The sequence below is a fragment of the Chionomys nivalis genome, chromosome 22 (genome assembly GCF_950005125.1).
Source record: "Chionomys nivalis chromosome 22, mChiNiv1.1, whole genome shotgun sequence".
Classification (NCBI taxonomy): Eukaryota; Metazoa; Chordata; class Mammalia; order Rodentia; family Cricetidae; genus Chionomys; species Chionomys nivalis.
In genome coordinates this window covers 36276022-36303288 of record NC_080107.1, presented here as the reverse complement: position 1 = coordinate 36303288, position 27267 = coordinate 36276022, and the positions used below count along the sequence as shown (strand labels likewise).

At 36.3% G+C, this 27267-nt stretch overlaps 1 protein-coding gene across 7 annotated transcripts in view; it reads right to left on the bottom strand.

Moving 5' to 3' along the window:
- Lrp1b (LDL receptor related protein 1B) overlaps positions 1-27267 on the bottom strand; it is a 1777797-nt gene that overhangs the window by 625410 nt on the left and 1125120 nt on the right. For all 7 annotated transcript variants that reach the window (XR_009056008.1, XM_057755646.1, XM_057755649.1 and 4 more), the window contains exon 23: positions 22907-23152. Coding sequence is in view for 6 of the 7 variants with exons in the window: in XM_057755646.1 (XP_057611629.1) it covers positions 22907-23152 (246 nt within the window). In the remaining variant the exon portion in view is untranslated. The remainder of the gene's footprint in view (positions 1-22906; positions 23153-27267) is intronic.

The window sequence follows — 27267 nt, the reverse complement described above, 5'->3', positions numbered from 1 at the left end:
TGTGTATGAATATATGTATGTATATATGTATGCATATGTGTATAGTTTAAATGAAAATTTTCTCTGTGAACTGACAATGCTTCCTCCAAAATCTACAGTTTATTTAACAAAACCTCGAACACTAGACATGAAATGTCTTCTTTTAAGTTGTTCTCCAGGATTTTCTATGAGTCTCCCCAAACATAATATACCGTAACAATTTTCCTTAGTTGCCTTCAAGAAGTTGGCAGAAAATCTCTATTGCTTAAGACCCTACACACTTTACATACAGGACCTGGAAGCCTTCTCTGGGATGACTAGTTTTCATGGTGCTAGAAGGTGCCAAGTCATTTTCCAAGGGAGGGGATCAACCAATAGTCTTATTCCTCTATGGTGGCTATGAACTAGAACAACAAATGACATGGAACCCTATCCATAACCACGCAAGAATGACACTGATAGCTTGGTAGTAATCAATAGCTCTATAATTGGAATTCAGGCCTGCTCAGTAGGAAAGAAATCTTGCCTGATACTAGAAACCTAGACACCTACACAGAGCTGGTAAAGTCATGGAGAACCTACAATTGCCACTTTACTAAACCAGTATAATTCCTAACTACATTCTAAATATTACACTTATACTTACAGATAAATGTATATCTTTTCTCTCACTAAATAAATGTCTCTTTACAACCGATGGGGGCCATTATAGAAAAGCATAGTAGAACAAAGTTTAGAAGACAAGTATTGTGTCATATCTAGTCTCACCTGATGTGAGCTATATACCACACAACTCCTTCACCTGGGGCTCATGTTTTATAGAGGAAAAGATGGAAATATTGTAGTAGCCTTAGAAGCATCAAGCTTGCTATAACATTGTGTTTAAATATGTCAGAGAACCAATACCCATGAAGTCTTAACAATATGGGTAAATAACACCTGAACAATGACACCAAGGGAAGTGCTAATGTGGGAAGGAGAATTCTCATAGGATTTCAATCTTAGACAAAGAACTACATATAACTAAGGAATACTGAGAGCAGGAGGAATGGTCTTCACAGAGAAGAGCACACCACTTGGTATTGTTATAGATATTTGGTTAACTGTAGACAGAAGCTTCTGTCCTGCCTAATCCTTCAGCTATTCAGTCCCAAAGAAACAAACAGAGGCTTATATTAATTATAAACTGTTTAGCCTATTAGCTCGGGCTGATTATAAACTAGCTTTTACTACTTAAATTAACCCATAATTCTTATCTATGTTTAGCCTTGTGGCTGGTACCTTTTCTTAGTGAGCCATTCTCATCTTGCTTCCTCTGCATCTGGCTCGTGACTACATCTCTGCCTTTCCTTGTCCCAGATTTCTCTTAGTCTGGTTGCCAGGCCTATACTTCCTGCCTGCCTACTGTCCAATCAACATTTTATTAAACAAATAGGAGTGACAAATATTTACATAGCAGTTATCCAATAACAAATAATCATCTCAAAACCATATAAATACAAGTAACATTGTGCAGACTGAGCAGTTTGTACATATATGCTAGTGAGTATTATTTCAACTTAATAACATCTACAGTTATCTGAGAGGAGGGAACCTTTACTGAGAATTTGCCTCCATATCATTAGGCTGTAGGTCAGCCTATGGATCATTTTCTTAATTAGTGATTGACGTGGGAGTGCCCAGTCTACTGTGTGTGATGTCACTATTTGGTTGGTGTTCATGAGTTATATAAGAAAGCAGATTGAGCAAGCCTTGAGTATCAAGCTATCAAGAACCATTTTGGACCACGAGGCGTGCACCCACCCACTGTGACAGTGGAACTGATCTATTGGGAGCTCTTCAAGGCCAGCTGGACTGGGACTGAATAAGCATGGGTTGAAACTGGACTCTCTGAACATGGCGGACAATGAAGGCTGATGAGAAGCCAAGGACAATGGCACTAGGTTTCGATCCTAATACATGAACTGGCTTTGTGGGAGCTTAGCCTGTTTTGATGCTCACCTTCCTGGGCCTGGATGGAAGTGGGAGGACCTTGGTCTTCCTGTAGGGCAGGGAATTTGGACTGCTCTTCAGTATCGAGAGGGAGGGGGAATGGACTGGGGGGAGGAGAAGAGGAGTGGGGATGGGGGAGGGGAGTGGGGGGAGGGGGCAATGTGTGGGAGGAGGGGAGGGAAATGGGAAACGGGGAGCAGTTGGAAATTTTAATTAAAAAAGAATAAAAAAAAAAAAGAACCATTTTTTCATGACCTCTTAATCAGTTTCTGCCTCCAGGTTCCTGTCTTGTTTAAGTTCCTACCTTGAATTCTTTCAGTGGATTTGGGATATATAACAATAATTGAGTATATGTAAGCCAAATGAACACCTTCCTCTCCAAGCTGTTTTTGATTATGATGTTTCATCACAGCAATTGTCATGTTAAATAAGATACACATACACAAACACTAGCACAAAAATTAAAGAAAAAGATACCATAAACCATCACTTTCACAAAGAGCACCTGGGAGGAAGAACAAACCAGATGGGTTCGAGGGATGATTGAGAAGTGGAGAAGGAATGCAATTGCATTTTAATTTCAAAAAGTAAAAAAAAAAAAAATTAAAAACAATGATGGAGAGATGACAGAGGTTGTTACTCAATCAAAAAGACCAGAGTTGCACCCCAACACATAAATTGGACAGCTCAAAAAAGCTTGTGGCCCCAGCTCTAAGAGATCTGATGTTCTTTTCCTGCCTCAACAGAAATATATGTGAAACGTTTGGGCAGACACATACATCAGCATAAACACACAGGCACTTAAATAAATAAAAATAGAAATCATACAAAAAGAAAAGCCCTCATCATTCTCTTCCCAGTCTAGTTCAAGCATGAATAGAAGGAAATTTTAGAAATATGTAAGAATAAATATGACTTTATTTTCAAATTTTTAGCTAATTGTTACATTACCTGAAAGTTATTAAACTTGTTTATCCATTTCAACATGTATCTTGCCCTGTACTGATCACTATGTAATATGATTTCGGTGGGGTGAATATCATGGCTACATGATCTCAAAGACTTCTAGTTTCACGTCAGTGTACTTTCCTTATGAAAATCATTTAGTTTTTAAGTCCAAGGAAGCCCTTTGAACAGGAACTTTCATAATTTTTCTGTCCACAGGAAAATAATCAGGTGGGTATGTAGTTCAGGTGAGATAATGGAAATAATTTCTCTTTTTTTCCCCTCTATAACCACTGAACTCTAGGCTCCAACTTGGCAGTGTTTATGTTTTTGGTAATTTGAATGATTGCTATAGAAGAGAAAAACAGGAACAGAGAAGGATGCAAAAAAGACCCGATGAGGCTAGTTCCCATGGAGATCTAAATTTATAGTTGAAACTAATTAATTTGAACTAAGTTTGTGTCTGTTGCAAGCAATTCTGTTTTCCTAACTCATCTCATTTGCTCTGAGGAGTCTTTCCTGATCAAGTACCTCATAAAGACTCATGACTTTTAGGGCACATCATTCCAGTCTCTATCTTGTAGGAGCTGATAGTTAGTACAGGTGATGAGTCAAGCATGAAAGGAAGTTTCTCAAAGGGAGCTGAGCCAAATCCAGCCTGAGGCTGAGAAATGTATAAACAAGCATTGCCAAGATCAGGAAACCTACTCAGAATACCTCCAGAGATGTGAACAGCACTAGGTATGTAGTTGTGACCACTTTTGTGCTCTGAATAGACGCTGCACAGCATTGTGACCTTTCTTGCACATCACTGCAACAACAACTAACTGATGCTGTGGAAATTGAGAGTGCATATAAAAATATCTTATCATATCTGATTAAAAAAGATCCAAAATTTATAAGGAGAAAGCACTTAGGTCTCAAATCATTGTGGCATAGACTACCTGAGTAGGCCATAAGAGGTCTGTTAATATAAGTGTCTAGTTTTAGCCACCAATCGTGATAAGCTGGCAGTCTCTTGAGTTAAGCTAGCCAGCTGTATTTAACAGTCACCAGCAGAAGCCTGGGTCTGCCTGCTGCTGCAGAGATGCACACCAAGTGCTAAGTGCTAATAAGGTTCTTCCTCACTCTTTCTCTCTTTCTCTCACTCACACTTCTTGATTTTTTGGGTATGTTTGTGTGTGTATGTGTGTGTGTACATGTGTACATGATCCAGTGTTCTTTTTTGTATCATGTATGTTTATGTATGTGTGTGTACTAGTGTACGGATTATGGAGACCAGAAAGTCAATGCCTAGTATTTTTATAGATCACTTTCTGTCTCATTAGTTGATAGAAGGCCTGATACTCAACCTAGAACTAATTCAGCCAGACTAGCTGGCCTGTTGAATTAAGAACAGAAAAATATATGTTAATATGCATTCATGCCTTGCCAATTTAGCTCCCAGGGAGCTTTGAAAAACAAACAAGCAGAAGCCATCAGAGGGAGCATTTGGGTTTGGAGAGAGCCCAAAGCCCAATTCCCAGAGAGCTGCTCACTATAAGGAAAAAAATGTCTTTTAAAAGGAATGGTGTGGGGAACCTGTTTCCACACATAAAATATTGCTGTTCTAGCATATATATATATATATATATATATATATATATATATATATCCAGAAGGTGAGAAAACAACACAGACAACAGACAACAGGAGAATGCTTCCCAAGCCTAGATCTGATGATAGACTCATATCCAAATAGATAAAGAAGGTGAATAATGCAATGGTTATCATATGGATGCTCCTATATAAAGGATGTAGTGTTGGGTACTTTTGTCTGGATGGTGAGTGAGTGATCGTGACCATTTAAAAGAATTCTCCACAGCATCTGTCAGCAGGTAAACACAAATGCAGAACATAACAAGGACCTCTTTCATACCCTCATAGGTAATTACAGATGTTAAAACTGGAGATATTTCAACCCTCCTACACAGATGGTGGAACATTCAAAGAATGCAGCCATTTTGTGAAGCATTTGGTTGTTTTCCAAATTTTTAAATATTTCCATATAAATTGCCATAGGAGCTAGCAATTCCAAACCTACTCATACACTTTTAAAGACAATTACAAATACATGTCAACTCAAAACATTTATACAGATATTCATATTAGCATTGTTCCTAATAGCTTCCATAGTGGGAATAATCTACTTGCCAATTGACATTATTCATCAATAAGCTAACAAACCAAACACTGATACATTCCAAGTGGAACAAGCTTTTCATTCAAACACACATAATGTTTGGTGTTATTTCCAGAAAATTTCCAGAACAGACAAATCTATATCAACACAAAATAGATTAGAAGTTTCCAGAACATGAGGTAGGTACATAGGAATGACTGTTAAGGAGCCTGTGCTTTATTTTGGGGTCAATTATCATATTCTCTTCTTAGAATGTAGTAATGGTTGCTGTAAATGAACACTCTCAAATTGTGAATTTCATGGTTTATAAACCACATCTCAATTTACTTGTTATTAAATTGTGTAATGAATGTGAAATTTTATGAAAGCTACAAGCTGTATAACATTCATAGAGATTCTATAGCTCTACTGCCTGCAGATTTACTGTGAGGAGTTACCAAGCTCTAAGAACTTTTATAAAGGTGCAAATGCAATCTGCCAGCAACTCGTACTGCTTCTTCTAAATGTACTTGTGTCTAGTGAATAAAACAGGCAACTCATCTGTTACGTAGCTACTTGTTCAGAATTGAAATCCCCTTCTAGGGAGAGAGACCCATAAAGTTCAAAGGGATAATGAAATTAAACAGGAATCAATCTCTTGGAAAGGTGGCGATCTGTGATGGAGCTGCCTATGTGCTGAGAAAAGACCTCCAAGAACATAGCTGTCTTGAGTCATCATCATGCTGGGGCAAGGTGTGGGTGATGATGTTGCCTTTCAGTCATCAACGTTCATCAAGGTAGACCTGAGTAGAAACCTTTCCTTGATCTATTATTAGTGCTCTCTCTGAAAGTTTTTACATTTCTGTGGGGGGAAGTCACACAATCCACCCATAAAAAATCACCCTTTTAACTCAAAGATAAAGAAAATCAAATGAAATAATTCAAAGCAAAGAGAACAATAATAAGCATGTAAAATTTATAAAACCAAATAAAAATGGTTATCTAAAACACTCAAATACCCAAACAAAACAAAACAAAACAAAAAAGCCCAAAGCCATTCATTGGATATGTGGAAAATATAAGTAAAGAAATGGCAACATTTACTTGTATACAAACAGGTTTTACACGATCAAAGAACCATGGATATACTTATATAAATTGAGTACATGGAAAGCAAGATAGATAACAAACCAAAAAAGAAAATATAGAAATTTCAAAACCATGTCAGTGAGATGAATTGTTCTCTATATAAAGGTGTTATGTATTTGATTAAAACTTTAAAATCCAAAATTTTCTACCAAATTAAAACTGCAATGCAGTCATAAACCTCTAACCTCCACTCCAGAGTGAAAGAAGGAAAATGAGAAGAAAAGAAGGGGTGGAAAGAAAGAATAAAAGACAAATGAAGGAAGGGAGGAAAAAAGGAGAGATGAGGGTGGGAGGGAGAAAGGGACATAAGGAAAGATCAAACAAATGAAAGAACAGATGGAGGAGAGAAGTAATGAAGGAAGGATGGTGGGTCAGAGAGATGACTCACTGTATAGAGAAACTGTTATCCACGCCTGACAACCAGATTTCAATCTCTTGGACCCACATGGTGGAAGAGGAGAATTGGTTTCTCCAATATGTCTGCTGAGTGCCACAAATATTATAGTTAGATGATAACTAGATAGAGAAATAGATAGAAAAATAGATAAATATTGAAAATAAATATGAGAGAAAAGAAATACTATGAAGTCCGCCCAATAATCTGTAGAATGGTAGTCGTCCACACATGTTTCACTGATATATAACAAGGTAACTGTAGGAACTGAGAGGACTAGTAAAGATTCCTATCAACTAAAATAATGGAAGGAACAAATTCATTTAAATGGGTGGGTTTTTAAAACCTGCTTTTACTCCAACTGTAGTGTGTGTGTGTCTCTGTGTGTGAACACGCGGACACGGGCACACATGTACGTTCTAACTCCCAGTGACACTCTTTTAACTGTTTAGAACATAAAAATTTCCACAAAACAGTTTGTTTTCCATATAGAAGAATTGTTCTTCACTATAGAAATGACAACTTCAGCCCACAGGATGCTCTTTGAGGCAACTGCCTTTACACTCCCCATTATGTAAAGAAATAAAGTGAGGATCAGCAAATAAATACAATGAACGAACTAAAAAGCCTGTGGGCGTCTGAGAAGGATTTCTTGTTTCTTATTCGCTAGTGTCATTCGTGGAACGATAGCTTGAGAATTATGAGCCCTCACAAGCTGTCCAGCATGGTGTGTAGAATATGTCCACACTTCTTGGAAACACTTGATAATAGTGAAATAAAGCGACATGTGCATTTGAACACGTGACTCAGCTGTGTGTACTGAGATGAGTATGTGTCACATGAATTTGATACAACACACCATTGGGAACAACTTCCAAGCCTTTGATAGAAGAAAGCTGACAGTAGAAGGCTATATATCAGTTAGGTGAAATAAGCACAAGAGTAAAAATAACACAAAAAAATACTCTTAGAGAGTAAGAATACTCATTCCACATGAAAATATTATACATAATCTATGCAATTTCAGAAAACAAATAATAACCATATCTTTTTGAGAGCATAAACACATATGCTAGGTACACAAGGTGATTAATTACTATGGAGATTCCAAGACACATACACAGAGTGCTTTAAACTTAGTGACTATTTTATTGCTTTAGAAACATTGTAACCAAAAATATTCAAAGATTTTTCAAGTTCTGGTATTTTATACTCTTTTTGGCCTGAGAAAACCCTGTTTGATAAATACTTACATAATCATGATTTACTATGAGAAAGTGGTTTCCCAGAGATCTGAAACCAAAGTATACATTTTTATAATCTTTCATATTTGAATGCTGAGTCTCAAGAGTTTCTACTAGTTTCCATATCTTTGAGATTTCTGCTTGCTTTCTTGATATTATTTTCCCTTTGGGAGAATAAAACTGCAATGAGTAATCCAATATGTTACTTCCTAAACTAGTGGGAAATCAAGAAGACTGAATTTTAAGATCCCAAGTTATACAGTGTTTTTACCTTAACTAAAGGAAATATATATAAATATTGAATGATAAAAACCAGTGAATAATTTTGTTTCCATTTTGTCATAGACACATTAACTACATTTGACACAACCTCAGTTCAGAACGAATATCAGTTCATTGTGATGTTACCGCCTATTTTTATATGCATGTAACAATTTTTCCAGTATACCCACGTTTAGCTAATAAGTGACTGAATTTAGCAGCCTGAGCTCATGTGTCTTACTGAATAAAAAACCTTGAATTTTCCCGCTTTTGTATAAGAGGTGACACCTGTGTTAAACAAAGGTAACAACAGTCACACTCACTGTGAAGAATTCTTATAAAATTAGTCCTTCCCAAGGACAATGCGAAGCACACTCAGAAGATGGTTATCTATCTTCTCTTTCATTTCCTTTAAGTCTTGCTAAATTTTATGAGACATTTTGAGATGGGAGGATTGGCTTCAGAAAAGTTCTTCCCTGTTCATCTAGACAGTTTTGAGGCAAATTATTACTGTGACTCTGCAACTCACAATTCTGTATGATCAGCTCTGCCTCCTTATCAAACATATTGCCCTCAAACAAAGAACGATGCTGCACTGGCAATTATTCCTTGTGATTTCACATGGGCTGAGTATTTTTCTGTTTATGCAGCTATGAATGTGTTTGACTTTCTGTGTTTCGTCATATGTTTACAGAGAACATTCTCATACTGTGGTAAATGATTTAAATCTCCCAGCCTCAATGTGTGTTATTGCCCCGTTTTCTCCCTTCCTCCACCAAGAGCCATCTAGAGAATGAAGAATAGTCAAATAAAACTGAAGTGCACTACTCCCCCCCAAAAGAGGGAACAGACCTATAAAATGAAGGCTAAGATGGACTTTTAAGTTTTACTCAAACTTTTGAATTTAGGTCATCTGTACATCAACTTTTATTTCTTTTTGTTTGTTGTTTCTCTCCATTTAACATTCTCAATTCTCAGTTATTTTTAATTTCTCTTTTTTATGCATATGTTTATAAAAGCTGTCACTTTCTTTTGTCTAGTAACAAATGCTTGATGTCTGCATTTCCTATGTGTTTATGTACAACCTTCTGTGTGTAGAGGTGAAAAAAGGAATTCTTGAATTTCTAAGAAATAGTCCACTGTCCTTTGGTAGATTATAGTCAATATTTTAATCATATAGATAAATATAAAAATAAATTACTTTCTATTTTTCAAGAAAACATTGAATGTGAAAGAGATATAGAGGAGAATGTTAGGAAGAAGAGTTAGAAAAATTATAAGTCAAAATGAGTCAAACAAATGATAGTGAAAGAGACATAATAAAAAGTAATTTAGTCAAAAAGATTAATGTTACTGAAATTTTCAGACAAGAGGATATTTGCAAAGTCTCTATATTGAAGTATACATTTAGTTCCTACAAGTTAATAATAATTGAAAAATATGTAATAATAAAGGTCTTCATAGGAAAATTACTTCAAACTAAGTAACACAAAAGTCTAACATACATGTAGAGAAATTCTCCAATTCTATACTTTGGAAAAAAAACAAAGAAGCAAATTTATGCTACTCTCATAAATTGGAAAGAGTTATAAAGCAACTAGCAAAAACAAAACAAAAACGTAGAAAAACAGAATGGTTTGAGAACAGCCAAAGATGTGGGAACTTAGGGATGTTATTGTTGACACAAACGCAAACTATATAAGCATTCTGAAGAGCAGCTGTCTCTGTTTAGTATTAATGACTGTAAGCACACCCATTGATTCAATGATATTGTTCTAATTATGTGAGGATTATATTCTTGAATAATTGGTCCCCAGATTGTATCACTGATCAGATGGTTGTGGAATCTTTTCAGATGGGATCTAGCTGATGGGCATGGTTTCTGGTCACTCCACAGCTCTAGCTCTCTCCTTCCTTTGATGATATACAGCAAGTAGTGGCCATATAAAAATACATCACATTTTCATGGAGATGTTCACCACCATACCTTCCTGCACTGTATTTGATCATATCCTTTCAAAATTGTTGCGGGAGGTCCTTCCGCTCCTCCAGCCAATAGCCGCTGAGATACCAGCCCATTGGGGCATGGTCTCTCTCCCTTTAAAAAAGCGGCTAGGCTACTTCCCTCCTCGCTCTCTCTTACTTCCTGCTCCGCTTCCAGCGACTAGACTCCCTTCCTGACTGCGCAGAGGGCTGTTGTCTGGGACGGTGATCTGTAAGTTTTTTCCCCTTTAAATAAATAACCATTATATTAATCATAATTCCAAACTAGCGTGGAATTGTTTGTGACTTATGCCTTCACAAAATCTCAATCAATATAAAAAGCTTTCTACATTTAGTATTTGGTACCAATAAGAAGAAAAGTAACACATACAGAAAATTAGTGCCTAGTCCTTGAGTTGTTGCTATAAGAAACCTTATCACATGGTCTGTAGGCCTTTGAGTCCATTTGCAGGAAGTATGTGTGAGAGTTTGGAGCTGCAAGCTAGAGAAGTCATGGGCAGTAATAAGTTCAACTTCATTGGCTATTCTAGTAGAGCCAGGGAAGAACAGAATGCTAATAGAACAGCCACATAGTGGCAGCCTGAATCATAAGGTTTCAGGAAGGAACAAATATGGGCTAGAGACTAATATTGGTACATTCTAATAATCTATGATCTGCTCATGCCAGGAGATTGAACTCAAAAGTGATAAATTAACTAAATTGGTGGGAAACTCAAGGATAATATTTAGAACAGGGCCTAAATACTTCTCATTACTTTTAACAGGATTAAAGACAGAAAATAAGACATAAATTTATGAACATGTATGATTTTATTTCAAATGGAATGTGAATCTGATTAAAGATTTACGTAGTTTGTGCTGGAGAAAGTGGCTACTACTGTTTAAAGAGGCTAATACCCTTAGCATTGGGACAACAGAAAAGACATCCTGAGTGTGAACCTGATTTATAGAAGTTTCCAGAATGTAAAACTGAAGACTCATTTGAAAAAATTCATTGGAACCAGGAGTGCTTGAAAAGTCAGATTCTCCATCCATGCTCACCTGGAATAATCCTTCCCAGGGAATTACATTTCCCATGCTCCACCATGAAAGCACAGAGGCTACCGAGACTCTGGTCAACAGTGGTCAGGCAACATCTCACAGGGCAGCAGAGCTTGGCATTCTCACATGGTGCTGCTTTTGCACTAACAAAGAATTCAAAAGTTATGGGTCCTGGAGGCTTGTGCCATGGTCTCAGATAAAAAAGAGATGAGGCAAGGCAATGTGTGATGGATAAGATTAACTACAAAGAATTCTCCGAGTTCAGTGCATGAATTTAAAAAGATGAAACTTATGTTATAATGAAGAATGTGGGATATTGGAGGTACCACAAATGTACAACTATGACTGTATTGTTTAACATCCGTTGTCAACTTGCTGAGATAAAAGGCACCTCTACTGCAGGAGTCTAGGCAAGGCAAGGGGTGTGGTTTTCTTGATTAGGTTTTTTTGTTTCTGAAAATACCACGGTTTTACTTAAATTGTTTGTATGTTAAAGACATTAAGAGCTGGGGAGATGACTCAGTAAGGAAACAACTTGCCCTGAGAGTGTGGCAATCTGAGTTTTAGATCCTCAGCGTCCATCAACAGGGTCACAGGGTCTGTATGCAGCGGTGGGCACATTTGTAAGCACAGAGCTGGAAGGTGGAGGAGGCAGGTGGGTCCTTAGGTCTCTCTGGTCAGCCAGCCTAGCCAAACCCGTAAGCTCCAGGTTCAGTGAGGAGCTTCCAGCATTATTACTAACAGGTTCCGGTTATTATTTACTCTAACATTTTTTTTTTATCTGCTGAATGTGTGTGATGTCATGCCAAGGACTGGGATTCTGGGCTTGGGTCCTGTTTTGATACAAAGAAGAAACTACACAGCATTCACCACTCTCTGCTTCTTTACCATATTCACAATGTAGCCAGATGCCTAACCCTCTTGCTGACATGATAGACTATAACCTCAAACAGTGATAAACCTTGTCTTTTGGGTTCCTTTTTCAAGTTATTTTATTTTATTTTGTTTTTTCGAGACAGGGTTTCTCTGTGGCTTTGGAGCCTGTCCTGGAACTAGTTCTTGTAGACCAGGCTGGTCTCGAACTCACAGAGATCCGCCTGCCTCTGCCTCCCAAGTGCTGGGATTAAAGGCGTGTGCCACCACTGCCCGGCTTGTCAAGTTATTTTATCACAACAACAGGGAGATTAGTCAATATAGTGGCCAAGCTCAGAAAACTACACTTAATGAGTGAAGCCGACCCATTCACCAGCCTGCACTGCAAGCAACATCAGATCTGTAGAGTGTGCCTTCCCAAGGCTGAGGAATTTTCCCTGATGGAGCTGCCCACAGCCTCCCCTATGCATGTGGAGTTATAGACTTCACAATAAAGTGGGTTTCATCTTCTCTTAAGCTTAGTCTTTCCAAGACATCCTTCTGCTTACTCTAATACCACTCTCTATCAGAAATATGCAGCTTATCTTTTTTTTTTTCAGATTTGGGGGTAGTTGTTAAGATACTTTCCTGAGTATTATAAGGCCCTGGGCTTTTGGAAAAGGCTGGCCCTGAGGACTGTGGAGACAAATTTGAAGCTGAGTTGAAGGCAAGTTTGACCACAAGTTGTCAGAGAAGAGAGTGGAACACTATAGTTTGAAAGTTAAATGTTTCTCCAGGTTCACATGTTTGTAGAATTAGTTTCCTAATTTATTACTCTTTTTAGACAGTTGGGGACCTTATTCAACATGGAGTGTATCTATCTGCCAGCTGAAAGGCAAAAGGAGCAATGCTTCTATGTTATATGCTAAAATGCTTTCAGACTTAGTTTTTTGTTTGTTTGTTTGCTTCATTGTTTTGAAGTTGATGCCAACTATCAAGGAGCAACTGAATTCTCCCACCACCATAAAACCATGTTGCACTGGCTGGTTTTGTGTGTCCACTGACACAAGCTAGAGTTATCAGAGAGAAAGGCGCCTCAGTTGTGGAAATGCCTCCACGAGATCCAAATGTAAGGAATTTTCTCAATAATGATAAAAATACGAGAACCCAGGCCTTGGAGGGTGGTACTATACCTGAGCAGGTGGTCCTGGCTTATTTAAGAGAGCAGGCTGAGCAAACCATGTGGAGAAAGCCATTAAGCAGTTCCTTTCCATGACTTCTTCATCAGCTCCTGTCTCTAGGATCCTGCCATATTTTAGTTTCTGTCATAACTTCCTTCAATAATGAACAGCAAGATGGAAATACAAATCAAATAAACCCCCTTTCCCCAACTTGGTTATTTGTCATGGTGTTTCTTTGCAGTAATAGAAACCCTAACTAAGTAAACCGCTTACCATTTTCTTTCACTACTGTGATGGACCAGATCTCCTCTAATCATGAGTCAAAATAAATCTTCCTTCCCTTAAGCTGCTGCTTCTTGGGTAATGAGAACTATTTGGGGATTAAAGAAATTGTTCCAATACCCTATAAGAAATATACATGTGAACAACTGTAGAATTGTTATTAGTGAAAAGAGTTGGGAGCAAGCTGGAAGTATTTGTTTGGTATATGGATAAGCAACATCATGTGATACTGTCTAGTAATTACACATAGGAGATTAGTGGCACACATATCACAAGTAATAAAAGCAATGGGTCATAAATATTATGACCCATACTTTATAAGAAAATATCTGACCCAAGTTTGAACGATCTCCTCTTGGCGAGGAAGAGAAGAGGGCTTTAGAGAAAAAACAATAGAGTGGAAAATAGGAGGAATATCCTATATAAAAGAATAATGGTTCTGTACTAAGAAGTGATTTAATTAACTCATCCCTTCATTCATGATCGCATAATGATAAAGGGAAAGAGGGTATAAATGAAGTGATGAGTAACTGTGTTGTGGAGAAAAAGGCAAAAGTCCAGACTATTTAAAATAAGATTTCACAACTAATATGCTATGTGCTATTAGCTACAAAATTTTATTTTGCAAAATATGTATAAATTATTTGACTAAGAAATCTTGGTTAGGAAGGTTGAAAAGAGCAAGCTCTTGAAAGTCAGATATTCAAAGGTATTTTTGTGGGAATGTGAGAGCACATGGCCCTAAGAAGTGGCTGTGCGCTAGCATCAGAGAATCATGAGAATAAATCTCAACACCTGTGCTCTACTACCTCTAAGCTACAAGCCTTGAACCAATGAATTTATTTTTCTGGTCTCAATTTCTATACCTAGTCAATGAGAGATGCTTCTACCAATAGTATTTAATACCCATAGTTTTTAATAAATGGAAGTTATTAATAAAACTAAAGTAAATACCTTGAAGGAATTATTCCCTAAGAAGACAGCGTGAGAGAGATTACAGAATGCAAAATTTTAAAGAAAATGTGAGTGTACTATGGTAATGGCTGATGACATCGATCAGAGAAGAGCAAGGAGGAGTGAGTGATAAGCACTGTGCTCCATGTGGGGTGTGTGTGTGTACATTGTGAATGTGCATATACTGTGCCTTCAAACACTTATATTATAGCTCCAAAGATGGTCATTGGAAATATATAAAATACCAGCTTACAGAGAAAAACAGCAAAGTAAAGGCCCTAAAGAACACACAAAAAAACTCAAGACCCAGAGTGATACTTAAAAGATCTGGGGGGAGACTGAGTTGGGAAAGCACCATTTTCCCAAGCCATGTTACAAGTACCTTATAGCTTCATCTCACTACTTTTTCATCTCTCACTACGCACTTCTCCACAAGACAGCCCAGCTGCTCCTTATCACTTTGTCCTTTTTCATAGAATTGATCTCTTCAATCCACTCCACATTACCCTCTTTCCTGTCCATGAAAAGCCTATTTATCCTTCGTTCAGTGCTTTCTTCTTCATCAGCTAGAGAAACTAGTTTCTTAAAAAACTATCATTTTCAGTAGATGATGGTATTTTTATTACCCTGTGTTGAGGTCAAGATGCTACTGAATTTGCAGCATATAGTTGCATCCCGAGGTCACTGCAAGGGGAAAGTTCAGATGTGGATGGGAGAAAGCAATAGCTGGCAGAAAAAGCCAAGGTCATTGAGAATGTGAGTGAGACTCATTGAGAATTCTGAGGAATAGAAGAAAATTTTAGGTGCTGATAAAACTCAGACTAATTCAAGGAGACAAGAAAGGGCACATATAACCAACATCCATGTATATGTGTATATGCATATATATATATGGTGTGTGTGTGTGTGTGTGTATGTATGTATGTATGTGTTTCCGTGTTTCTGCAAAGGTGTCTTCCAAGCACAAAAGCTTATCAATCAGATCTCCTGGAGCTGGAGCTGTAGATTTTCAACTGCCTGGTATGGTGCTTTTTTCTAAACTTTAATCCTCATGTGGAGCAAGAAACAATGTTAACCACTTAGCAATCTCTCCACCGCCATAGCCAAATAATTTTTAAGTGGCTTACTGATACCCAGGGAATCAGAATTGTAAAGAAAGAAATAAGATGTTCTTTAAGATGTTAATGTCAAAAAAATTCAATTTTAATGGATCACATAATTTTTCAGTGTAGAAAGGAGTTTGCCAAGTGGCTGCACATAGATATGTGTGAGATCCATAGATTGCAAGAGGTATGCCCTGTGCCCAAAAATGACCGTTTCATTTCAGAGTGTGTGAATCTCCATTCCTAATCTCCTTCCTAAAACATAATATAAATCGTCAACAATAAAACTTCCTCTCCTAAAGAATAAAAAACTGGAAGAATAAGAACAAAAGTATCATTCTTGAGAAAACGTAATTTGATTCAGATTAAAAGGAATCAGGAAGAAAAGCTATTATTCTTCCCAATAGTGGGAGAACCATGTTGTGAACTGGCAACAGGCAGCCCACCAGAGAGCAGATGGTAGAGCTGGGAATACATACACTCAGCAGCAGTTTCCTGGACTTTTCAGAGGAAACTCAAAAGAAGGATGCTTGGAAATGAAGGGAGTGACAAAACAGAGCACGTTTAAAAAGCAGAAAATAAGAGAGCAGATTGAAAAGTGAAATTTGTAAGATTTACTAAATAAAAACCAAAATCCTGGAAGTCATAATCATTTATAATCTTTATACCTAGCAAGTAACTAGGTATGAATTTTAAGAAAAAACAGCTCAGCAATGTAGCACAGGCCAGCTTATGGAGAATTTCAAATGCAAAAAAGAAAATATGAGAGCACTACAAAAAAAATTTAAGGAATAAGAACTAATGTGTTCTGTCTCTAAATTTGAATCACAAAGCCACATGTTCTATCTTTTTTGTCTCTTCTTTTCATGTTTTTGAAACGCCAAGGTGAGTTATTAAATAATAATATATAAATTAAAAACGCATTAAATTCAAGAGCAGAAACATTTTTTAACAAAGGAATCATGCAAAGAATGATGGAAATGAAAGGATGACCGACACAAATGAAACATTTATTTTAAAGTCTAGTAGTTCCATGAGAATTTATCTTTAATATGCTATGAGGCATTTGCTTTTCCAAAGAGATAAAATAACAGATATATGGAATAAAATATTTTATACTTGGATAATTAAACCAAATAATAAAACATAACTATGAATAATATAAATGTTGACAGTGGCATTAATTTCTTTGTTTCAAGGAGTAATTTATTATCAACTGGCTAAATTATTCATGTAGGAAAACCTTCATTTCCACCTAAATGTTATATCACATGTTTGTTTTCTTCCTACATAATAAATGAAGCAGGTGTAAAGCAAGAAAATTATAAGTTATTAGATAGATCTCTAGGGACTTCCTCCCGGAAGAGCTTATGCAAACACCATTAGGGGATTAATGTTAACCTGGTTACATGCATTCAATAGTTTAATTTTAGAAAAGTAGAAACTTATTAACCTATGAGTTATTTCTCATGGTGCTAATCCACTCTAATACTCCAATAATTTCATCTTTATCACTGTATAAGTTAAGGTCTCACTGTACTATGATCATAACAATCTGCGGTCAAGTCTGATATGTTTTTTCTCTACTCTGAACAAAATTACACTTCTCACACAATAAACTGTTCTTTTTAGTTTCTTGTGAGGATTAATTGATTTAGAGTCTTTCAGAAAAAAGAGTAGAAAATTATGCCTTAATATTATAGGTGATGATTCAATTTTTAACAGGAAAAAACAGCCACATATTATACAAGAAAATTTAAAAATTGAAGTGATTTAATGATCTCTGAAAATATGAATTTCATTGACTACATTTTAATTTTCACAAACTGGATGCTACTTCAAAAAAAGGAATCCCCATAGTTTTATTTCCTACTTTATTTTTTTAAATTTTATTGGAATGATAAATAAGAAGGGGAAAAATAGGACTACAAAAAGTTAAATCAGAACATGAACAATACATACCCAGGAATATGATATGCTATACAGGGAAATATATATGGAAATAAGAAAGAAAACTTAATAATAAAGAAATGCTTGGTTTAGTGAAGCTTAAAGTATAACTTTGATTTCTAGAAGACAGGGAAAAAATCTCACCTCAGTACAAGAAATAAAATGAGTGAAGGCTCATGATGCACACATTCTTAGAAGTCTAATAAATCATAGGGACTAAGGGACTTCCACAAAACATAAGAACTAGAAATTACAGTTTACATGCATAGGCCAGAAATAATGCAACATTATGTTGAAATGATGAATATGTTGAAATGTAATCATCAAGATTAATTAAAATGACTCCTATCCCTGAAGACTTCTATGCCACCAGAGGCCAGGCTAGCTCCCTGCATGCAAGGCCCACACTTCTGGTAGAGGCTTCCTATTCCACCAGAGGATAGATGAATATCCTGAACACCAGAGACCACTTGAGCTCCCTGAAAACCATTCAGAAGTGTTTTCTATTCCACCTGAAGTCAGGCCAGCAAACTGAAGTGTAGAGGAGCCCTGGAAGAATCAGAGGCCATTCACATAGCCAGAACTCCAGCCTGCAACTTGGGCAGCAGTCCCCTGCTGGACCAGATGAGATCTAAACAATCAGAAGTACAGCTTCCAACTCAGGCAGAGACTTTCTACACAACCACAGTAAGAAGACTAGAGAGGAAACAGAAACCAAGGAAGATAATTTCTATCCAACAAAGACAAACACAGAAATTGGCACCTATGGCTATAATTGCTCCAAATCCTGTTGCCTAAAGGTCAGTGTAAGAACACAACAACAACCCATCCCATTCCAACACTCCCTGAATATTCAGTGCACTTGAACCACAAGAGCACCACCTTACAACCAACTTTACAGATATAACAGAGTTTCCTAAAAAAGAAGTGAATAATTTCTTTCATAAAAAAAGGAAATGGCAAACAAAACATGGAGGAATACAATAGATTCTTTAAGGAATGTCAAGAAAATCAAGAAAAAAAAGAGAAATAAATAGGTGAAGCAAAAAGTAAAAAACCTGAAAATGGAAAGAGAAACAATAAAAAAAGCACAAACTGACAGAATTGTGGAAATGAAAAACCAGGCAAGCAAACAGGAACTACAGATGCAAAATCATCAAAAGATAGAAGAGAGAATTTCAGGCGTTGAAGACAAGATTAAAAATATAGGTACACTAGTCAAAGAAAATGTTAAGTCTATGAAATTTCTGACACAAAACATCAAGGAAACCTGTGATAATATGAAAAGACCAAACCTAAAAAGAATAAATGAATAGAAGAAGACACCCAGCTGAAAGCCCAGAAAATCTTTTTAACAAAATCATACAAGAAAATATTCCTAACCAAAAGAAGGACATAACTAACTATAAAGGTACAAGAAACTTACAGAACACCAAATAGATTGGTCTGGAAAAGAAAGTCCCCTCCCACATAGTAAACCAAACAGCAAACATACATAACAAAAAATGAATACTAAAAGCTGCAAGTGGAAATCCCAAGTAACATATAAAGGCAAGCCTATTAGAATTTTACCCAACTTCTCAATAGAGACAGTAAAAGCCAGATGGATCTGGACAGAAGCACTGTAAATGCTAAGAGACCACAGATGGTGGCCCAAATTACTATACCCAGCAAAACTTTCAATAACCACAGAAGGAGAAAACAAGATAAAGTCGAATTTAAACATCTAACTACAAATCCAGCCCTATACGAACACTTAAAGGAAAAGTCCAACCCAAGAGGTTAACTACACCCACAAAAATACCGGCAATAAATAACCTCATACCAGCATAACCCAAGGAAGGAACAGAAACACACACACACTACCAAATCATTGGTCATTGATATCACTCAATACAAATGGACTCAATTCTCCCGTAAGAAGACACACAATAACAGAATGGATGCCAAAAAAAAAAAAAAAAAAAAAAAGCACACCATTTTGTTGCATACAAGAAACAAGAAATAGAAGACAGACTTTTCCTCAGAGTAAAAGGCTGAAAAAATATTTTCCAAGCAAATGGTCCCGAGAAACAAGCTCGGGTAGTTATTCTAATATCCAACCAAAGAGAATTCAAACCAAAATTAATTTAAAAAGATGTGATCGAAGGAAAAGTTGACCAAGGTGATGGTTGTTTCCAACATCTATGCCTCAAATGCAAGGGCATTTGAAAAGAAAACATTACTAAAGCTTAAATCATACATCAACCCTTACACATTTGTAGTGGAGACTTGAATACCCCATTCTCACCAATGGACAGGTAATGTGAAATATTATTTTTATTCAACAAGATGTTACTTTTGTTTGTGATGCATTTGTTTAATGATCTAAAGATGTGTTGCTTTGTCTGACAAAGGTACCTAGTAGGTCTAATAAAAAGCTGAATGGCAAATAGTTAGGAATATAGAGATAGACAGGGCTCCTAGGCAGATAGAATAAGTAAGAGGAGGAATTTAGGCTCAGGAGGAGAGAGTGAGGGAGAAAGACACCTGGGGCCAGTCAGCCAGGCAGCCTACAGTCAGTCAAACTTGGAGTGGGGCATACAAAAGAAACAAAAGTTAAAAGGCCCCATGCAAAACATAAATGAAGAAAAATAGGCAATATTAAGTTATTAGAATTGTGGGACAAGCATAAGACAACGCCAAGCATTAATAACTAATAAGAAGAATCCATGTCATGATTTGGAGCTGGTTGGTGACCCAGAGAAAGCCTGTTACAGATCATTCAGAAAAAAAAAAAAAAAAAAAAACCTAAATAGAGAAATAATGGAATCTACAGACATTATGAATGAAATGAACCTAAAAGATATCTACAGTACATTTCAGCAAAACAAAAAGAATATATCTTCTTCACAGCACCTCTTGTAACCTTATTCAAAACCGATCATATAATCAGTCACAAAGCAAGTCAGGATAGATACAAGAAAATTAAAACAAAGCTTTATGCCTTATTAGACCATCATGGATTAAAGCTTGATTTCAAGAAGGACAAAAAAAAAAAAAATCTACAAATTAATGGAGACTGAACAACTCTCTACTGAATGACTACTGAATCAAGGCTGATATTAAAAGGAAAATAAAGACATAGAATTCAAAGGAAATTAATATACAAAACACCCAAAGTTATGGGACACTATAAAAGGTGTCCTAAGAGAAAAGTTCATAGCTCTAAGTGCCTATATAAAGAATTTGGAGAACTCTCATTATCAGCTTAACAGCACACATAAAAGCTCTAGAACCAAAAGACACAAACACACCCAAGAGGAGTAGAAGGCCAGGAAGCAATCAAACTAAAACTGACAACAAAATAAAAACAATACAAAGAATTACTGAAACAAAGATGTGGTTCTTTGAGGAAATCGACAAGATAGATAAACCTTTATCCAAGGTAAGAGGCAGAGAGAAAATAGGTGGATACAGCAACAGACAAAGAGGCAGTTCAAAGAACCATTAAGTATACTGCAAAAGCCTGTGCTCCACAAAATGGAAAATCTAAAAGAAATGGGTAATTTTCGTGATATATAACACTTACCAAAGTTGAATCAAGATCAGATAAACAGTTTAAATAGACCTATAGCTCCTAAGGAAATAAAAACAGTCACTGCAAGTCTCCCCTGCATCTCTCACCCCTGCAAATAAAAGTCCAGATAGTTTTAGTGTAGAATTCTACCAGACTTTCAAAGAAGAGTAATTCCAATACTCAATGCTCCTCAAATTACCCCACAAATAGAAATAGAAGGACAATTTCCAAATTAATTTTATGAGGCCACAGTCACCCTCATACATAAATTATATAAAGACAAAATGAAGAAAGAGAATTAAGGACCAATATCCTTCATGAACATTGATGCTAAAATGATCAATAAAATATCCCAAAACTGAATCCAGGAACACATCAAAAACATCATCCACTATGATTAAGTAGACATTATCACAAACATGCAGAAATGGTATAACACAGAGAAATCTGTCAATATAATCCACCATATAAACAAACTGTAAAAAAAACCTTATGATCATTTCATTAGATTTTGAAAAAGCTTTTGACAAAAACCAATACCCCTTCATGACAAAGGTCTTGGAGAGATTAGGGATACGAGAAATATGTCTAAGTATAATGAATGCAATTGTCAGCAAGCCAGTAGCCTTTATCATATTAAACGGAGAAAATCTCAAATCAGTTCTACTAAAACCAGGAATAAAAACATGGCTGTCACTCTCTCAATATATATTTAATATAGTACTCAAATTCTAGCAAGGGCAATAAAACAACTAAAGGAAATCAAAGAAGATGTCAAAGTATCTTTATTTGTCGAAGATATGATAGTATACATAAATGACCTCCAAAGATTCTTCCAAATAATTTCTGCAGTTGATAAATACCTTCCAAAATGTGACTGACTGGAAGATTAACTGAAAAACAAATCAGTAGACTCCCTAAACACAAACGATAAATGGGCAGAAGAAGAAATCAGGGAAACACTTTTCACAGTAACCACAAATGATATAAAATATCTTGGTGTAACACTAACCAAGCAAGGGAAAAATCAATGTGACATTAACTTCAAGTCTTTGAAGAAAGAAATTGGAGAAGCTATCAGAAGATGCAAAGATCTCACATGCTCATTGATCAGTAGGATTAACATAATAAAAAAGCTATCTTACCAAAAGTAATCTACAGGGTCAGTGCAATCCCCATTAAAATCCCAAAACAATGTTTCAAGACCTTGAAAGAACAATACTAAGTTGCATATAGAGAAACAAAGAACCCAGGATAGCTAACAGTCATAGGATAAAAGAACTTTCAGAGGTATCATTATCCCTGAGTTCAAGTTGTAGTACATGCATGATATTGAGATTAAAACAGAGAGGTGGGTTAATGGAATTGATTCAACTACCTGGACGTAAATCCACACAGCTATGAACACCTGATTTTTGGGGGCCAAATTTCAGGAAACTCTTCAGCTTTACCCATAGACCTGTACCACAGGGACTCAAGAAGATTCCAGTGATGAGAAAAATTTATCATTTTCTAATGTCCAGTTGTAGCAATGTACAATTCAAATGTATGATGTTTTGTTCATGAAACATCTAAAAAAAATGGGTAATTTTCGTGCTACAAGCTATGAGAAGGTAATTGTGATGATTGCAAGCTAGAACAGTAGTAGTGATTAGATGACTAAGAGTCAGAGGGCGAAAATGGGAAGGTATGGTATAATTCATCCTTTGCAGAGGTTTTGGAATATCTATACTCTATATAGATATTCTTTATATATCCTAACATTTAATGTCAGTATGTAGAATAAATGGAATTCTTTTGCTGCATTTTTAAGGTGTTTTGGGGTTTGGTTCCATGGATGGCAGGATCTACTCACCCACGCTGGTGCAGCTTTCACCGTCCGTACCCAGTGTCCATCCCTCGTAACAGGAGCACTTGACCAAATGCTTCTGCTGCTCACACACTTGCGTGCACCTCTGGTGGGAGGCACAGTAGTCCACAATTTCACAGGTTTTATTGTCTTTCTTGAGCTGGTGTCCTTCTGGGCAGGAGCAGACAATTCCTCTTCCAGGAACAACAGAACAGTGGTTACTGCAGCCTCCGTTGTTGAGCGAACACTCATCTGTCAAGGAGCAGATGGTCTCAGTCACATGGTTTTTCTCGCTCCATAGTACTCACTGAGTGGATTCTCTAACTCAAATTGGAGTCAGGGATTTTGCACCCACTACAAGACAATCTCCCTCAGCTCTTTGGCTATAAGTACTGCTACAAATGATCTAATGCCAGAATTTATTTCTAAGTAATAAGAAACGAGAATACAAGTTTTTATTTCTACTAAATTTGTAACATAGCTTGGGTTAGTCCATTAATGCAAATTGGGTTGAGTACAGATTGGGTTAACCCACTGATGTAGATTATTTTCATACTTTTGTAAAAACCAGGAAAATTACCTGCGGCCTTTTAGAATCTGTGCAAAATCTATTGTAGATGTCTTTCAAAAGAGAGACAGACACTGATTATTTGAGTATTTAATACTTATAAATAAAGCTATACAATCATATGTAATTAGAGTCATAATGAGGAGTAGTTTTCTTTATGCCTGTGCCCTATATATTGGTTATTATGATTAATTCAATGAGGTCATGGAAATTTAACACATAATACACAAGCAAATTTATACTTGTAATTTGGCACAAGTAATGAGCTTTCATTATTCACCATATGAATAACACATTATTTTTATAGAAAAGGAATGCTTCGTTCATACCGTCCGTGTTTAACATTAGATTTATGCATTTATTGTTATTTTTAATCACAAAATTTTAGATTCTCGGGGGACATAGAATATTTCTAATTGTACTTATCACCCTGATGTTAAATAGACAATTAAAGATATCTGATGAATAAAATCAACGTTTAAAAAGCGATATAAGATAAAATTTGAGCCAGCTTTAGCAAATCTCAATAAGTCATGCTCTAGAGTAAGATAGAGTTTTTTACAATTCTACTGTCTCCTACTTTCCCCTACTTTTCCTATTGTTCCAAAGCAGGCAACGGTTACACAGCAACAAGCCCAGGAGCTTCTCCATATTGCTTTGCAGTAAAAATGTTGTTTTGAGGTGGGCGTAAATGCCCCTAGTTCCTATACTAGGGATACTGAAGCAGACAGATTTCTGGGAGTATGAGGTCAACCTGGTCTACACAGTGAGTACAGGTCTGGCCAGGTCTACAGAGTGAGACTTTATCTTAAAACAAAACAAAACAACAAAAATCAAGCAAAATAGAGATCTAAAAAAATATTACTTCAAAGTGATCTCATTGTGCTTGTGCAGACAAATGCTAATAGTGCTATTGTGTAATAATTGACAAATTATAGTGATATTTAGGTGTATAATATAATATTTCCTGGTGTCTCTAGTATAGTGTAATAACGGGTTGAAATGCAAGATGTTTATAAAAGATTTCTACATTTTAAAGTTTTCTATATATTTTACTTCTTTTCTATACTATTCATCATCATCAAAACAGTTGCAGTAACAAGAAAAGGAATATAATTCCATTCACCATTTTTCTTTAAGAAGTCACTTCATGTTAGGTATTATTTCAGAAGGAAAAAATAGATTCATTTCTAAATATGCTTATTATCCAATAATCATAACCGTTTGATAACTGTAGCCAATTTGAAGTATTTGTCCTATTTTTAACCAATTGACACTCTTTTTAAAGAGAATTACTATAAAAAAAATGCTACTGTGCCCAGCAGGTAAAAGAATAAAATAAAATAAAAAGAAGGAAGTCTTCACAAGAGTTTAAGTTTATTTCAAATATTGCTTTTATCTTAGCACTAAGCATGTCTGATGCTACCTGTGGATTTAAGTATCATAATTTAGTAAAAACAAAACTCACCCTGAAATTTAAAACTGAGAGCATAAGATAAATATCTGTATTCTTAGAGCCAATGTATTATCAGGTCTTTAACTTTGTTATTAACCTTGAAACTTCTTTTAAAATCTTTTATTACTGTACCAATACTGTCTCCCTAACCAAAGTCTGGTCAGCTTCTTTTGGGCCTTCTGAAACACCAACTAGACTTGCACACATTCAGAAGAAATCAATTTATACCTCACCACTCTGGAACACTCAACTTCCTTCGCCTGTAATTCTAGTGAATCTTCATCAAGTGAATACAGATTCTGGCTTGAAGGAGTTCAGTGTGCAAAGAAAGTTTGCTGGGTGTCTGAACCCACATAGGGTTATAAGAAGTAACAGAGTTGATCCCCAACAGCCGTCACTCCTTGCCCTTTTGAGAACCTTCTGCCATCAAGAACAGCCTTCTTCCTTTCTTCTGGGGGACCTGAAGCTTTCTCTTGGAAAGCACATATCCAAAGGGACAACTCCTATTGTACCTACCAGCTCTAGGGACCCCCTACCCTTTGTGCTCCCATGACTTTCTGTGAAAGATGACTTCGGAGAGGAGACAGAGAGGTTGTTTCACTGGAAATTATTTTATGTAATTCACAGAACCTGGTAGGAAAATAATCTCTCCACAAGGCTAGGAGATCCCAGTCTTGGGCTCTTTATCTTGGGTATAAGTAAGTATAGGAAGCCACTCTGGTTCTTATTTGTGCTCTTGGTTCACATTCTTTACATCCATCCTGGCCATGTTTTCTGAGAAAACAGATGATGTCATATGCAGTTCTATATGAAATACTGCTGCCTCTGGACAGAAGTTTGTCTCCTGTATTTTGGGTTACCCGCACATTTCTGCATGTAAACTACTATAGAAGTAATGCCAAAGAAAGAAAGGCCAATCTTGTCTCCTTTTCAGGTTACAAGCAGAGACGTTAAGTCATTGTTTTAAAGCTGTAGTCAATTTGGACTCAAGGATGAATCAAAGTTAACAGGAGAAATACCCTCTGGAAAATCCAAGAAAATGCAATTTTCGTGAGGGAGATGCTGCCTACTGGAACATAAGCGACCATTTCTTTATCCCGTTAAGCAGTGTGGACTTACTACTATTACTTTGCAGATTTGAGCTGAACCAGTGACCAATGGACTTCATCTGTCTTCAGTTTTACACAGAATCTCCTATTTAAACCTAACATTCTTATGGTAGTCTTATTACAGATGCCCCTTTTGTTTCTCTACCTACTGTGGATGCCTTAGATACATCCTTCTACTGTTTATCTTCACTTGTCTCTTAGTTGGCATAATGAGATGTTAAGAGAAGGAAGTGAATTTGGAAAAGGGAAATTTATCATTTATTCCATGAAGACTTTTTTGTAGTGCTTTAATTAATTTGGTGTTTGGATTCATTTTATCTATTTTGCTTGTATATTTGTTTTACTGTTTCAAGATAATCTTATAGAATTATAGACTCTTTGAAGGAGTGGCTGTTTTATTACATACAATTTAACATGCACTGACAATCATTTTCACATAATGCAACTCACTATGATGCTCAGATGTGTACAAACACAACTCGAGGGCAGATATAACCTTTCACTCTTTGGATCAGTCAATTTAGACTTTCTTTCCTAGTCATTATTGTACATAGCCCCAGGGACTGCTTGTTCTTATCATTCTTCAGACATTTTAACAGATACCTCCTTCAGCCTGGTTTAGCAAACATATCAAAATCCCCCTAAATCCTCTACAATATCTGATCTCTGAAGAACGGAAAACATATTTTCCTTCATATGCATTGTTTGACTATTCCAAGTTCTTTTAATGTCTGTTACATTGATTGTTTAACTAGATACGCATACTCAGAGAAACAATTCCTCAAAGACTTCCAGACAGAGACAGTAGCATAGCAACTCAGGCAATACTCAGTCTGTCTCATTATCCAGCTTCTCCCCATTTTCTGTAACAAACAAAAACACAGTTTCTCCTGGAGGGTTTGAAGACCCAACATCTACACAGTGGTGGGGAGCTTCACCCCACAGGTCATCAGTGAAAAGAATTCCTGTTCTTAATGACTCCTGACAGTAATCGGCTCAGCAATGAGGGAGGGAGTGGGAATTTTGATTGGTATTTTATTTTTAAAAATCTAATAATAAAAAAAAAGAAAGTGTAGTCAGAAGCTAGAGATGAAATACTTAGAGAGCTCTGCAACTGGTAATGCATCATCAAGTTTTTTCTTTCTTTTTTTTTGCTGTTGTATTCAGAAAATCTGGATCATATTTATTATATTTTATAAGGTCATTAATTGCCTAAAAATTTTGTGTTGGCTTC